Source organism: Cervus elaphus, chromosome 9, assembly GCF_910594005.1.
Source record: "Cervus elaphus chromosome 9, mCerEla1.1, whole genome shotgun sequence".
NCBI lineage: Eukaryota > Metazoa > Chordata > Mammalia > Artiodactyla > Cervidae > Cervus > Cervus elaphus.
The window spans coordinates 7,929,979-7,943,584 of NC_057823.1; the positions used below are offsets into that span (position 1 = coordinate 7,929,979).

The 13,606-nt window shown below is 52.9% G+C and overlaps 2 protein-coding genes across 2 annotated transcripts in view; one reads left to right on the forward strand and one right to left on the reverse strand.

Annotated features, from left to right (window-relative positions):
• The first annotated feature begins 1,134 nt into the window (after positions 1-1,134).
• Positions 1,135-7,697, forward strand: HAPLN4 (hyaluronan and proteoglycan link protein 4). Its single transcript, XM_043910832.1, has 5 exons — positions 1,135-1,257; positions 2,146-2,263; positions 2,565-2,927; positions 4,467-4,799; positions 5,175-7,697. Exons 1-5 carry the CDS (start codon positions 1,255-1,257, stop codon positions 5,564-5,566), a joined length of 1,209 nt encoding a protein of 402 aa, XP_043766767.1. The 5' UTR covers positions 1,135-1,254; the 3' UTR covers positions 5,567-7,697.
• A 3,345-nt stretch (positions 7,698-11,042) lies between these two features.
• The window catches only part of NCAN (neurocan), a 29,311-nt gene continuing 26,747 nt past the window's right edge, over positions 11,043-13,606 (reverse strand). The window contains exon 15 of the mRNA XM_043910833.1: positions 11,043-13,427. Coding sequence (XP_043766768.1) covers positions 13,282-13,427 — 146 coding nt within the window. The 3' untranslated portion in view covers positions 11,043-13,281. The remainder of the gene's footprint in view (positions 13,428-13,606) is intronic.

Sequence of the window (13,606 nt, forward strand, 5' to 3'; positions counted from 1 at the left end):
AGCCATGAAGTTAAAAGACGCTTGCTCCTTGGAAGAAAAGCTATAACTAATCTAGACAGCATATTAAAAAGCAGAGACATTACTTTGCCAACAAAGGTCCATCTAGTCAAAGCTATGGTTTTTCCAGTACTCATGTACGGATGTGAGAGTTGAACTATAAGGAAAGCTGAGTGCCGAAGAATTGGTGCTTTTGAACCACAGTGCTGGAGAAGACTCTGCAGAGTCCCTTGGACTGCAAGGAAATCAAACCAGTCCATCCTAAAGGAAATCAGTCCTGAATATTCATTGGAAGCTGAAGCTCTAATACTTTGGCCACCTCATGCAAAGAGCTGACTCATTGGAAAAGACCCTGATGCTGGGAAAGATTGAAGGCAGGAGGAGAAGGGGATGGATGCCATCCATAGTTGGATGGCATCACTGACTCAATGGACATGAGTTTGAGTAAGTTCCAGGAGTCAGTGATGGACAGGCAAGCCTGGCGTGCTGCAGTCCGTGGGGTCACAAAGAGTCGGACATGACCAAGCGACTGAACTGATGGTATGTCTAGCCACTAGATCATCACCAAAGACCCAGAACTCCATATCTTAGATGTGGAAACTGAGGCATCGAGTGAGGGGCAGAGTCAGATTTGAGCCGTTGCTGCAGGTCCCCTCTGCAGGGTGTGTGACTGTTGTGGGGTCCCCATCCCAGAGTGAGCATCTCTGGCTGCTGGAGCCCTCGACCCTTTGATGGCAACCCACTCCATTGTTCTTGCCTGGAGAATCCCCTGGACAGAGGAGCCTGGTGGGCTACAGTCCATGGGGTCACACAGAGTCGGACACAACTGGAGAGACTTAGCACGCACACAGTGACAGATGGGAAAACTGAGAGCTGCAAGCCCTTTCCCGGGTTACTCAGCCCTTCTGCCCACACAGGGCATCATCAGCTCCACCCTCCATTCAAAAGATAGTTGAACTGAGACCCAGAAAATTTCCTCTACTGGCCCAGGTCAGTCCCAGGCTTGGTACCCACAGTTCAGGGCGGTGCTTCCTCCATCTGTGCCCATCACCACCTCTCCCCAGAGCAGGTGCCACCATGTCCCCTTTAACGCCCCCCCCCCCACCCGTCCGCCTGCCTCCTTCCCTCCCTGCTCCCCTTGCAGGCAGACGCCAGGATTGCGCTGTCTGCTGGGATCTGCCCAGTCTTTCCCGGGTGTGCGGGGTGGAACGCAGTCCCAGCGCCTGGGGGCCGTTGGGCGAGGGCCGCACCGGCAGGATGGTGAGTGGGACCATGGGTTCGGTAGGTCCTTCTCTGGGATTCTGTGTCTCTGAATGTACCTCCTTCAGTGTTTCCCTCCTTAGCCCTTCTCCCCCTCGCGGCTCTCCCACCTCCACCTCTCACCTTCTTGTAGCTACTTCTCTCCCACTCTATCCATCTCTACCTCTCCTTTTCTTATTCTTCCAGGTCTGTCCCTACTTTTCTCTCTCCTGCCCTCTGCCCCGGTCCCTTTTCTCTCCCTCTCGCAGTCTCTGTCTCTGCGTCTGTCTGTCTCTCCCCGTCCTCCCTTACCCTACTCCTCTGGCACTCTTTCCCCTCTCTCTCTCTGTAACTCCGCTTCTCCATCTTTCCCTCCTCTCGCCTGTCTCTCCTGCTGTCTCCATCTCTCCTGCTTTGCTATATATCTCAGTCTCTTCTCCTGTTCTCGCCTTCTTTCTGTGTCTCTCGCTCTCTCCGCTTCTACCACCCCCACCTGCGCGGGTTTGCTGCAGTCTCCTGGCGTTCGGATAACCTTGCCGCTGCCGCTGCTCCGGCTCCTCCGCCCCTCCTCCCTCCTCCCCAGTCCCTGGCCTGGGCCGGAGAGAGAGAGAAGGGGGCGGGGCGCGGGGTCTCCGGCGCGGGGGTTCGCGGGGGCAGGCGGGTTGCCCACGCAGAACTAAGGGAGAGTGGGTCCAGGGGCGTGAGCTTTGCGCAAAGGCAAGGGTCGTGAGGTCCCAGGAGAGTGGGGCTGGGGGGAGGGTCCGCTAGCCTTCTCCTTGGGACCCTGGCTGGTTAGGGACCTGGGCGTGTAAGAAGTCCTCGCGGAGAGAAAGGAAGGCCGGGGGGCAGAGGGCTAGTCTTCTGAAAGGGCAGAGTCAGGAGGCCGGACTGAGCGCTGGGTGCCCCCAGGTGTGTGCTCGGGCGGCCCTCGGTCCCGGCGCGCTTTGGGCAGCTGCGTGGGGAGTCCTGCTGCTCACCGCCGCGGCGGAGGCGCAGCGCGGCCGGAAGAAGGTCGTGCACGTGCTGGGTGAGTCAGGGCCGTGGAAGCGGATCTTGCCCCGCAGAGGCCGTGGGCAAATAGGATCGCCCGGGTGCGCGGAGCGGGAAAGAGGGAGGGTGCTGGGCGGTCCTGATGGCCACAGTCCGCACGCCGCTCCTCCCGCTCTGAGTCCCCGCCCTCTCCCTAATTTCCTCCTGGAGCCCCTTTACCTTTCTGATCTCCTGACCCTCACCTAACTTTGCTTCCTACACCCCCTTCCCTGGGTCCCGCTCCCCAGGTGCTCCTGCCCCGCCCCTAGGGCCTCTTAACCCTCTTTGGTCGTCCACAGAGGGGGAGTCGGGCTCGGTGGTGGTGCAGACAGCGCCGGGACAGGTGGTCAGCCACCGGGGTGGCACCATCGTCTTGCCCTGCCGCTACCACTATGAGGCAGCCACCCATGGCCACGACGGCGTCCGCCTCAAGTGGACCAAGGTGGTGGACCCGCTGGCCTTTGCCGATGTCTTCGTGGCGCTGGGCCCCCAGCACCGAGCGTTTGGCAGCTACCGCGGGCGGGCTGAGCTGCAGGGCGATGGGCCCGGCGACGCCTCCCTGGTTCTCCGAAACGTCACGCTACAGGACTACGGCCGCTATGAGTGCGAGGTCACTAACGAGCTGGAGGATGACACGGGCATGGTCAAGCTGGACCTGGAAGGTGACTAGACCGTGGGCAGGACGAGTCACGTTTCTAAGGGAGGAGAGAGGATATTGCAAAGGGCAGAAACCAAGTCAAGATGGCCTGAAGGGATTTAGCAGCTCGGTGGGGTAGGATAATGGTTGTGATTTGGGGTGATTTCGCTCCTCAGGGATATCAGCAACGGCTAGAAGCAGGTTATGGTGGTATATAGCGGGGAGAGGCCAGGGATGCAGCGAAACATCCCGCAAAACACAAGCAATCCGCCCAAGCAAAGAATAATCCAATCCAAAATGTCAATAGCGAAGAGGTTGGGAAACCCTGCAGTAGAATTCAAGCACTCACACCATGTCAGGAATCCTTCCCTCAGCTCTGCCTCCCTGGGTGGTCTTTCCTTGGACAAGTTTCCTGGGTGGAAACAAAAAGTAGTGCCAGGCTTCCACCCTCCCAGCTTGGCAATCGATTTCCTTTAAGTGTTACCTAGAGTCCCAGAGTTGTCCCTCATTGGCCCAGCTTGAATCATGTGCCTATCCATGAGCCAATCACTGTGTCTGGGAGATGGGTTGCTCTGACTGGCTGACCGTGGAGCTGAGAGGTGGCGTTTTAATTTGAAGAATTCCCTTCCATTTGGTTGCTTTCCTCACTCTACCTTAGAAGACTCTAGGAGGGATTTCTTAGCCCTCACATGCTGAACTTCCCAACAAGAGCGAACAACAACAATAACAAAAGCAGCTTTCCTTTATTGAGTGTTTTCTATGTGCTAGGAGCTTGGTTGAAGAATTCTCTGGAGTCTCTCATTTAATTTTCCCAAAACCCCTGAGGAAGACGCTATTACTAGCAGATGGGCAATTGGCTCAGAGAGGTTAGAGCCTTGACCAGGACACATACCAGTGAGTGGCACAGCCAAGACTCAAACTCCAGGCTCAGGCTTCAGCTCTTCTCTCTGGTTCCTGTTTGAGCCTTCCTGCAACTGCTCAGAGATGCATCTGCACCCACAAAGTCTTCCCCCAAAACACAGACACACAGAATGCTAGTGAGCTGAGTTGACTGTGATTCTGACGAGGGAGGAGTTAACGAACAGAAGGTAGATGGGAAAACAATGGGAAATGTCCTGGGTAATCCTGGAGACCAAAGAGCTCTTTGTCTAGGATCAAATATTCATGGGCTCCCAGCGTGGGGGAGTCAGCTCGGTGGGCTCAGAACTTGACCAGAAGGCAGGTCCCAATGCTGGAAGAATGTCAGAAGCACATAGAACTGAAGGAAGCAGGGTTGTGGGAGCTGGGTTTTGAAGGATGAATAGGAGTTCTACAAGTGGAAAGGTGGAAAGAACACGAACAAAGGTCTCCAGGGGTGGAAAGGAGGTGGACATAACTAAGTGCGTCAAAGAGGAGATCAAGTGAATCCCAAGTTGAAGGCAAAGGAAGTATGAGGGATATGAGCTGGGGAAAGGCTGGTCAGGTCTGACGCCAGAGGGAGGGATGGACTGAAAGGGGGCGCCCCTGATGTCAGGTAGGTGGATGCGAGTTGGGGGGTCCGAGCTGACCCTGTGTATCCTCTCAGGGGTAGTCTTCCCTTACCACCCTCGTGGAGGCCGCTACAAGCTGACCTTCGCCGAGGCTCAACGCGCGTGCGCTGAGCAGGACGGCATCCTGGCGTCGGCTGAGCAGCTGCACGCGGCCTGGCGCGACGGTCTGGACTGGTGCAACGCGGGCTGGTTGCGCGACGGCTCGGTGCAGTACCCGGTGAGCCAGCCCCGGGAGCCCTGCGGCGGCCTGGGCGGGGCCGGGAGCGCCGGGGCTGGCGGCGGAGCCTCCGGAGGTGTGCGCAACTACGGCTACCGCCACAACGCAGAAGAACGTTACGATGCTTTCTGCTTCACGTCCAACCTCCCGGGTGCGTAGGCCCCACCCCTGGGAGGAAGGTCCTGCCCACCGCTGGCGCGGGCCCCGCCCCACCCGTGAGACCCCACCCCCAGGCCTGTCTCAATATTCTTTCCCACTGTGCCCAGTTTTCTCTCCTCGCCTTTCCTCTCCACACCTATCCTCGGGTGTCCGGACCCGGAGGTCCCTAGTATAGTCAAGGCGCGGCAGTCGAACAAAGCCTGGCACCAACACTGCTCTAGCCGAGGCCGCGGTCCCGGGCTGCAGAGGAGCGGGTGAAGTTTCTGAACCCTGAGGCTGTTTCCTGGGCGGCAGGCGAGAGGGAGTCCTGAAATCCGAGGCCCAGCCCCAAGAGCAGCCCTAATCACTCCTACCCACCCCTCTGCAGGGCGCGTGTTCTTCCTGAAGCCGCTGCGGCCGGTGCCTTTCTCCGGAGCGGCGCGCGCGTGCGCGGCGCGCGGCGCCGCTGTAGCCAAGGTGGGGCAGCTGTTCGCCGCGTGGAAGCTGCAGCTGCTGGACCGCTGCACCGCGGGCTGGCTGGCGGACGGGAGCGCACGCTACCCCATCGTGAATCCGCGCGCGCGCTGCGGCGGCCGCCGGCCGGGTGTACGTAGCCTTGGCTTTCCCGACGCCTCGCGCCGCCTCTTCGGCGTTTACTGCTACCGCGCGCCTGGCGCACCGGACCCCGCCCCTGGCGGCTGGGGCTGGGGCTGGGCTGGAGGCGGCGGGTGGGCCGGAGGCGCCCGAGACCCCGCCGCGTGGACCCCGCTGCGCGTCTAGGCCTGGGCCGTGGACCGCGGGGGCGCTTGGCGGCTGGCCGAGTGCCCTGCAGCGTGGACTGACCGCACACTTGGAGACTGGCCATACCCCTTGTGGTGCCCTGCAAGTTGACCAGACCTCCTGCGGTCCTTAACCCCTGGCCGCACCCTCTGAGGTCCCCAGAGTCTGGCCAGTTCTCAGAGCCAAGTCCCTTGGAGTCCCCTGGAGATCAACCAAGCCCTACCTTTTCTGAACGGTGGATTGGGTCTCCTCTCCCAACTTTCCCCAGGAGATGAGGCACACCCTCTGAGAATCCCTGGAGCCCAACAGACTCTGAGGTCTCCTGAACACTGGACACGTCTCCGGAAATCTTCTGGAACTTACCCCATGGTCGCCTGGAGGCTGGACCCCCGGGATTATCTGGAGACTGGCCACACGTCCTATGCATCTCCCCAGAGACTGTAGACTGGTCCCCTAAGGCCACCTGGACACTGAGCCCTCCTACCTACCATCTGTAGAGAAACCAGAAACCTCTGAGTTCGTCAGTTGACCACACGGCCATGGTCACATGAACACTGTGGGCTCCTGTCCTCCTCCCTAGGGTAACCTGGAGATTGGTTACTCCCATTCTCTCCCTTTCTCCCACGAGTCCCCCAAAGTTTCCAGAATAACAGGTCATGTCTCCAGGTCACTGTGGAGAACAATCCCACCCCTTCAGTTCCAGGGGAGACCACCCCACCCTCGTCTGTCACCGTTAGCACAGGTTCACATGCCCCAGCTGACTCGCATGACGGGGTGCCCGTGGCGCGTCCCTCAGATTCTGAGGGAGCAAGTCTGCCTTTACCTGAGGGCCCCTTTCCTAGCCGTCACCTAAGAGACCATCTCCCTGGCCCAGGGACCCATAAAATCCATGTCATTTGCTATGGAGACACATTGCCCCGCTTCCCCTCGTTACCAAGGCGACCAGCCCAGCTTCCACTGTCACCTAGAGTCACACAGCCCTTCCTTCACCAGTCGCACCCCTGGAATCAGCGCCTCCCTCCTCCAGCTGTAACCATGGATACCACACGTTTCCCGTCTTACCCGCCTTCACCCCAGAGACCTACAGCTTCACTCCCACTGTCCTCGCCCTGACCAACAGCCAAGGAGACCACCCTCTCCTCTAACTGTCCTGAGGTTCCCCAGCTCTCACCATGGAAACAGGCTGCTCCTTTCCGCGGGCGCCCCAGCTCCCTGCTCCTCTCCAGGCTCCGCTCCCAAGCGGCTTGGACCCCGCAGCTGCTGCCAGGCAGACTAAACTCCGACGTCTGAGAGAACAGAACACCTGTCCCCTTAGGCTTTCTCTTGTAGGTAGGGCCCGCCCCTCCACATCGTCACCATAGAGGCTGTCAGCGTCATCTCCGTGACAACTGACTTCCCAGTCCTCAGGAACTTCTTACCGTGGGCCGGAACTTGCTCCATAGGGATTAATGGCTGCCCCTTTCACCACTGGGCCCAGCTCCAGGCGGACTTCTGGAGCTGCTGGATACCCTCCGTTTGCACGCTAACTACATCCCAGACGACAGCTGTGCACGAGATAACCTTGCAACATCCAGATGAGCAAATGAGACCCTGGTGTGCCCCAGCCCTTTGTTCTGTGCAAGCGCGAGGCTCTTTTCCTCTCCGAGACCACATCCCCATTCTCCCTGACGTCCTCTCTCCTTTTCTAACCCCCCTACCCCCACATTTCCCTTCTTAGAGATCCAGGAGAGGTGGAATTGTCTGTAAACCTCAAAATCCACTCTGAACTCCAGGTTCTAAGGGGCGATTTGTGTTAACAAGTCAGGACCCAGTCAAACTCCGCAGTGTTAATAGCTCACTCAGGGAGACTGTCCATGAACAAGGCCACCCCAGCTGTTGGAGACCCCAGTTTCGAGGTCGTGCCTGGAGTAGCGCTGGGGTCCTTCCTGGAGCCCTCCTATTGTCACATCCATCTCCAGGAAACTTGTCTGTGGGTTTGGGGACCAGGTGTGCCTGAGTTTGAATTCTGCCTCTGTGACCAAGTGATGAAACCCCTAATATTGTTTCCTCCTCTGTACCAGGGCTGTTTTTAAGGTCCCAGTGAGTGCAAAGTGTTACAGCAGGGGCTCAATAAATCTTTTTTTTTTTTTTTTTTTTTTGATGAGTGAGAAAATGAGGCAGTTGGTGTGTAGTTACTTCAAAAATGCACGTTGGTAGACAAAATGTTTTTCAGCTGGGGCAGCAGGGGGGCTTGGTGATGATTTGGTCGGGAAACTTCTCTCATTCCTCAGGACCATTCATTCCCTCTCCCCAATCTCTCTTTCCTCTCCCTTCCCCCATCATATTCTCCTTCTCTCGCTTGAGCCACCTCCCATGGGTCTGGCCCTTCTCAGCCCTGTCCTAATTGGGTCACTAACCAACCCAACAGTCCCTTGGAAACAAAGTGTGTGAAACTGGATGTTGACTTCCTGCATCAGGAAGGCAGAGAAGTTGTAGATTTTCCATGGGGTGGGGTGAAGGTGGGGGTCAGGGGAGTGTGGGCTAAGAAGTAGTGAAAGTTTCTGGGATGTAAAGAAAGGAGAAGAGAAAAAAACATGTAAATGTCTGACATGGCTGGAAAAGTGGGATGGTTGATTGAACTGCTGGTGCTTCAATGTCAGATGGGACAGAACTAGAAATTCCAACCACTCATCTGAAGTCAGGGTCCAGCCTCCTGGTTAGAGAGCCTGGGGCTCCAACTGAGTCTTAGCTTCCTTGAATAGGAGAATGGTAATGGGGCGTGTTCCTGGAGATGAGTGCGAGAGATTTCTTTCATCCCTCCGTTTCCCTGCTGACATCCTTTCTCTCTTCCTTGGGGTCTGACATCCTGGTTGTGCCCTGGGTAACTGAGTTTTCCTTCTCTCATTCTATGAGTCAGAGGGGCTGACTCCACTGGACAATGAGTGCTGTGACTGACATTCCTGGGCTACCCTCATTGGTCCAGGGGTGGACATGGACCCAGGCAGACCAATGAGATGCAGGCCCTGGGATTTTGACGGACCAATAGGATCAAAGGAACCCTCCTTCTGCTGGGTCTCTGCACTGTTGGCGTGGACGCCTGAAGAGCCCACCTGGAGTAGAGCCCCTCTGGAAGCTAGATATTCAGGAAAACATCCCTCTCCTGTCTTCCAGCAGCCAGTGCACTTCTCAGAGACATCTAAAAGTTCCCACATGTCCTTCGGAAGATGTTTTATATTCATGCAAGGAAGCATGCATGTATCATTTTCCTCCTCACTTTTACACAAATGAAAGCATGCAGTGTGTATTCTTTATTTACTTGTGTGTTTGGCTGCACCGAGTCTTCGTTGTAGCATGGGGGGTCTTTGATCTTCATCGTGGCTCGCAGGATCTTTAGTTGTGGCATGCGGGCTCTAGTTCCCTGACCAGGGATAAAGCCCGGGCTCCTTGCATTGGAAGTGCAGAGTCTTAGCCACTGGGCCACCAGAGCAATCCCAGTATATACTTTTTATGTTGTAAAATTTCACATAGTATGAAACTCACCATTGTAAACATTTTAAAGACTTCAGTTTAGTGGCATTTGGTACATTCGCAGTGTTGTGCAACCATCATCTCTATCATTTTCATCACCCCAGAGAAAACCCCATACCCATTAAGCAATCTCTCTCCATCTCTCCCTGCCCCCCTCCCTGCTCTGACAACTGTCAAGCTACTTCCCGTCTCTGTGGATCTGCCTGTTCTTGATATTTTATATAAGTGGGATCCTACAGTATGTGTTCCTTTCATGTCTGGCTCCTTTCTGTATGGTATTTATGGTTGAATAATATTCATATATATACATATCATATTTTGTTTATTTTTTTATTGGTTAATGGACATTTGGGTATTTTCCATCTCTATTGTGAATAACACGACTACGAACACTTGTGTGCCATACATACTTTTAAAGTAACTCTGTTTTTTACTTAGTAATATATTTGGGGACTGGCTTCCTTCAGCTTGTAAAAAAAATCACATCCCCTCCCCTCTGCTGCCAGCCTTCTTCTGAAGATTGGCACTGCTGTTTGGATGCACCGTAACTTTTGTAACCAGTCTCCTAATGGTGGCCATTTGCACATTTCCCATATTTTGTTGTTAGTCATAAGTACCACGGTCATCACACCAGTGTGTTATAACTGGAGGATGATGTCAGGAGTTGTTTGATCAAGGGGTCAAGACTTGCCATTTTGATAGGATTTCCAACTATTCCTAGCGGTGAGGCCAATTTATAGCCCATCAGTAGTCGATGTGGTTCTTCCCCGATAGCTTAGTTGGTAAAGAATCCGCCTGCAATGCAGGAGACCCTGGTTTGATTCCTGGGTTGGGAAGATACCCTGGAGAAGGGAAAGGCTACCCACTCCAGTATTCTGTTCTGGAGAATCCCATGGACTGTATTAGCCCATGGGGTCGCAAAAAGTCAGATACAGCTGAGCGATTTTTACTCATTTCACAGTAGATGCATTTGCCTCTTTCCATACACCTTCACCTGCATCATATGTCATCACTTGTTACCTTGGCCAGCTTATTAGATGGAAAAGAATATCTCTTTGTGGTTGTCACTTGCAGTTCATTTGTTACATGAAGCTGATAATCCTCCACTTTGACCTTAGTGACAGGCTGTTGAGTAAATCATAAATCATTCTCAGTTCAAATACATTGTCAACATTAAAACATGCATAACCTCTCTCTTGTGAGATTTATTGTTTATTTCCTTTTACTTATATGTCCTAATTTGTGCTTCTTGATAATCTGAAAATTGTGTATTATTTCATCGAGCATATGTTGTAGTTTAACAGCCATATTGTTTCCTTTTCTTTGAGCTTTTTGTTCATATCCTTTGCCCATTTGGCTATTGGATTATTGGTTTTCTTTTTTTTCTGTTGTGGACTGGTGGCTCAATGGATAAGAATCCACCTGCCAATGCCAGGGACATGGATTTCATTGTAGGAGCTCTTTAAGGCAATAATTCCATTATCTCTGATTTGAAAATTGTTTCCAAACTTGGCATTTGCCTTTTGATCTTGTTTGTGTTGCTTTTTGTCATTGTTGCTTTTAGAATAAAGCCCACACTCCTCATACAGCCCATATTGCCCTGAGTGACTCATCCTCTGCCTCTCTGACCTCACATCGCCCCACTGTTTACCTCTATCACTCTGTTCCAGCCACTATGGCCAATTTACTGTTTCTCAAATGAACCATGTTCCCTTCTGCAAGGAGATTTTCACTTTTACTCTTCCCTGTGCCTGAGACTCTCTTGCTATCTTCCCTCCTTCATCTAGTTAACACTATTCTTCCTTTAGATTCTGTTCACCTCCTCCAGGAAGATTTCCCTGACCGCCTCCCAGGCATCACATCTGTTCTGTTCATCACTATCTCCCCAACATCCAACATAGTACATGGCTCATAATAGCTGCTCAGTAAGTCCTTGCTGAATGACTGAATGAAGGTGTCAAGAGGCAGGTTGAACTGTTAAAAAATTTTATTAAAATGTCCAAGAAGTACATTAATGTCCACAGTGTCAGATACCACAGACCCACAGAACACTGCAGCTGACAGCAAAACCAACGGAACCCAAAGCTGTTCACGCGCACACACACTCACACGCATGCCACACACGCGGCACACGCAGACACATGCACACCTCAAAGGGAAAGACCAAAAGACAAACCACCCACTTTAGAAAAGATCGAAGCCCCCTCCTGCCATGGAGCTGGGGTGTGGGCAGGGCAAGGGGCTGAAGGGGCCAAGGGCAAGGAGCATAAACCGAGACCCCTCAAAAAGGTTGCACCTCTAGAGTCCCCCACCACTCCAAACAAAGGGAGATTCTTTTGTGACATGGATGACTGAGATGTGTTATTATGTTTCTTAAACCAAGAGGAATTATCAAAGCTAGAAGGCAAACCTATATTCCTGGGCTTTCTCAACAATAACCGTGAGGTGGGATAGTGGATAATGTCTACAGCAGGAGAGACTAAAGACCATGGTCAAGGATGTGGGTCTAGTTTGGACTTCTCAATCTTTTCCTAAATCTTCCTGTGTGTCAGAGCATAATCATGTTTGACTTCTTTCCCCACAACAGAGAGCAGGGTGTGGGGTCAGCCAGAGGCAGGACCAAATCCTTATTCCTGTCTCGCAAACCAGTACCTTTTGCTTATCTGAGCCTCAGTTTTGCCTTCTGTAAAATGGGAAAATAATGGTTCCTAAGTCCCTGGGCTGTTGAGAAGATTCAAGGAGGCAGTGTGTAAGTCCTTAGCTTAGAACCTACCCCACAGTTGTCATCTAAGATTATTACTTCCCTGGAGGGACATAGGCTCAGTCAACCCATTTCTTCCTCTACTGAACCCTTTGATGGACCATATATTTGCTCATTTTTCTTTCCTGCACAGGGCCATTCTCCACTGTGGTTTTTAACACTAATCCACAGATGTTACCCAAACTAGAGACGTTGAGAGTGGACAAAGGACATTGAGGAAAAGCTGTGGATCTTTCCTTGCCAGACATCAGGAAGCTGAATCCAGAGTTCTGGCTTGGGGAGATGTTTTATACATTGTAGATTCTGGGGAGGAAGGCAAGGTGATTTCTTTACCACTTAAAAAATTTAAAAACTAAAAGAAAAATGTGTGTGTGTGTATATTTCGATTTTAACACAGCACAACTCTCTACATTACCATAGGTAGATGTTACTACTTCAAGGTTTGAGCATTTCTAGTCCACCAGGCAATGAATGGGGTGAGGGTAGGGATGGGACCCAGGGCAGGAGCACTATCAAGGTCTGCTTGAGGGATGGATATGGGCACTGAGCTAGAAAACGTGGCACCTCCTTGGTCTACAAAGGAGGTTCTTTGTCTCCCTGAGAGATGGAGGGGGAAGAAATCTGGGCTTGTCAAGCCCTAAACATCCTCTCATCTGTGTGTGTGTGTATATGGGTGTGTATAAAATTCACCACACATGCAGAACCACCAAATCTCAGCATTGGACTAGACCTGGGAGAGCAAGCAACACAAATTCCCTTCACTGTCCACAAATTTCTCTGACTATTCTGACCCCTAACCCTGAGGGCATGGAGGGACGTTGTTCAAAAAAACATTCCTAGAATTCAGTACATAGAAATTCCACACTCAGTTTTTCCACCAAGACTAGGGATCAAGCTTGGGTGGAAGTCCAAGGTGAAGGAAGAGCAGTCATCAGGTTCAAGCAGTGTGCTTCCATGTAATATTCTACTCCCAAAGCCAGTGACCTTCACTAAAGGCTTCAGCCTGCACCTAGGACATCTGACAGTTAACTAATCTGAAATTCTGGCAGTCAAAGCAATTCCTTAATGCAAATCCAAACACACATTCTTGCACCCTTATCAAAGCCTTATTTTCACAAATGGCAATGAGCGTTGCCAGCAAAAGACTAAACCACTGCAAAGAATGATCTCTGCCAATTGTGCTTCCCTCCACTGGGAGATGCTCCCAGGGTTCAGCCTCGCTAGAACTGACTTTTCAGACACATGGCTGCACCTGACAAGAGGACCTTGTGTATGTAAGAAGGAGAGAGGAACTTTTTACAAATGGGAATGTATGGTGGGGGGGGGGTGTGTGGTTTGGGGCTCAGGGGCTTCCGGACCCTCTCGTTTCTCTCTGGGCTCTGTCTCCCCAGGTGAAGGCTCCGAGGGAGGTGTGGGAAGGGGGCTGTGCTTTCTTGTGCCTGGTTCTTCAACAGAAATTCCCTTCTTCCTTCTCCCAGTCCTCTGCTGGATGCTTCTTGTGTTTTCTGCGCTCCTTGCGAGATTTGAGGTGGCGATGCTGGTGGTGATGCTGGTGGTGATGGTGGTGTCGCCGCATCCGGTGGGACCGTCTGGCTGCAGGGAAGCGAGGGAAGACAGAGACATGGCAACAGCCGGCGAAAGGTGGGAGGCCTGCTGCAGCAGGCCTCCTGGGAGGAGGGGGAAGTGGAGGGAACACCATGTAGGCTGGTAAGTTCTCATTTATCGGCAAGGTCGTATTATCAGGCAGGCAGCCAGCCAGATCAATGTGTATA

What these genes read in the sequence shown, in the direction of transcription:
- HAPLN4 (XM_043910832.1), top strand. An exon ending in GAAGGTCGTGCACGTGCTGG is followed by an intron (nt 2,264 to 2,564) that starts GTGAGTCAGGGC and finishes GGTCGTCCACAG; the next exon opens with AGGGGGAGTCGGGCTCGGTG. An exon ending in CTTCACGTCCAACCTCCCGG is followed by an intron (nt 4,800 to 5,174) that starts GTGCGTAGGCCC and finishes ACCCCTCTGCAG; the next exon opens with GGCGCGTGTTCTTCCTGAAG.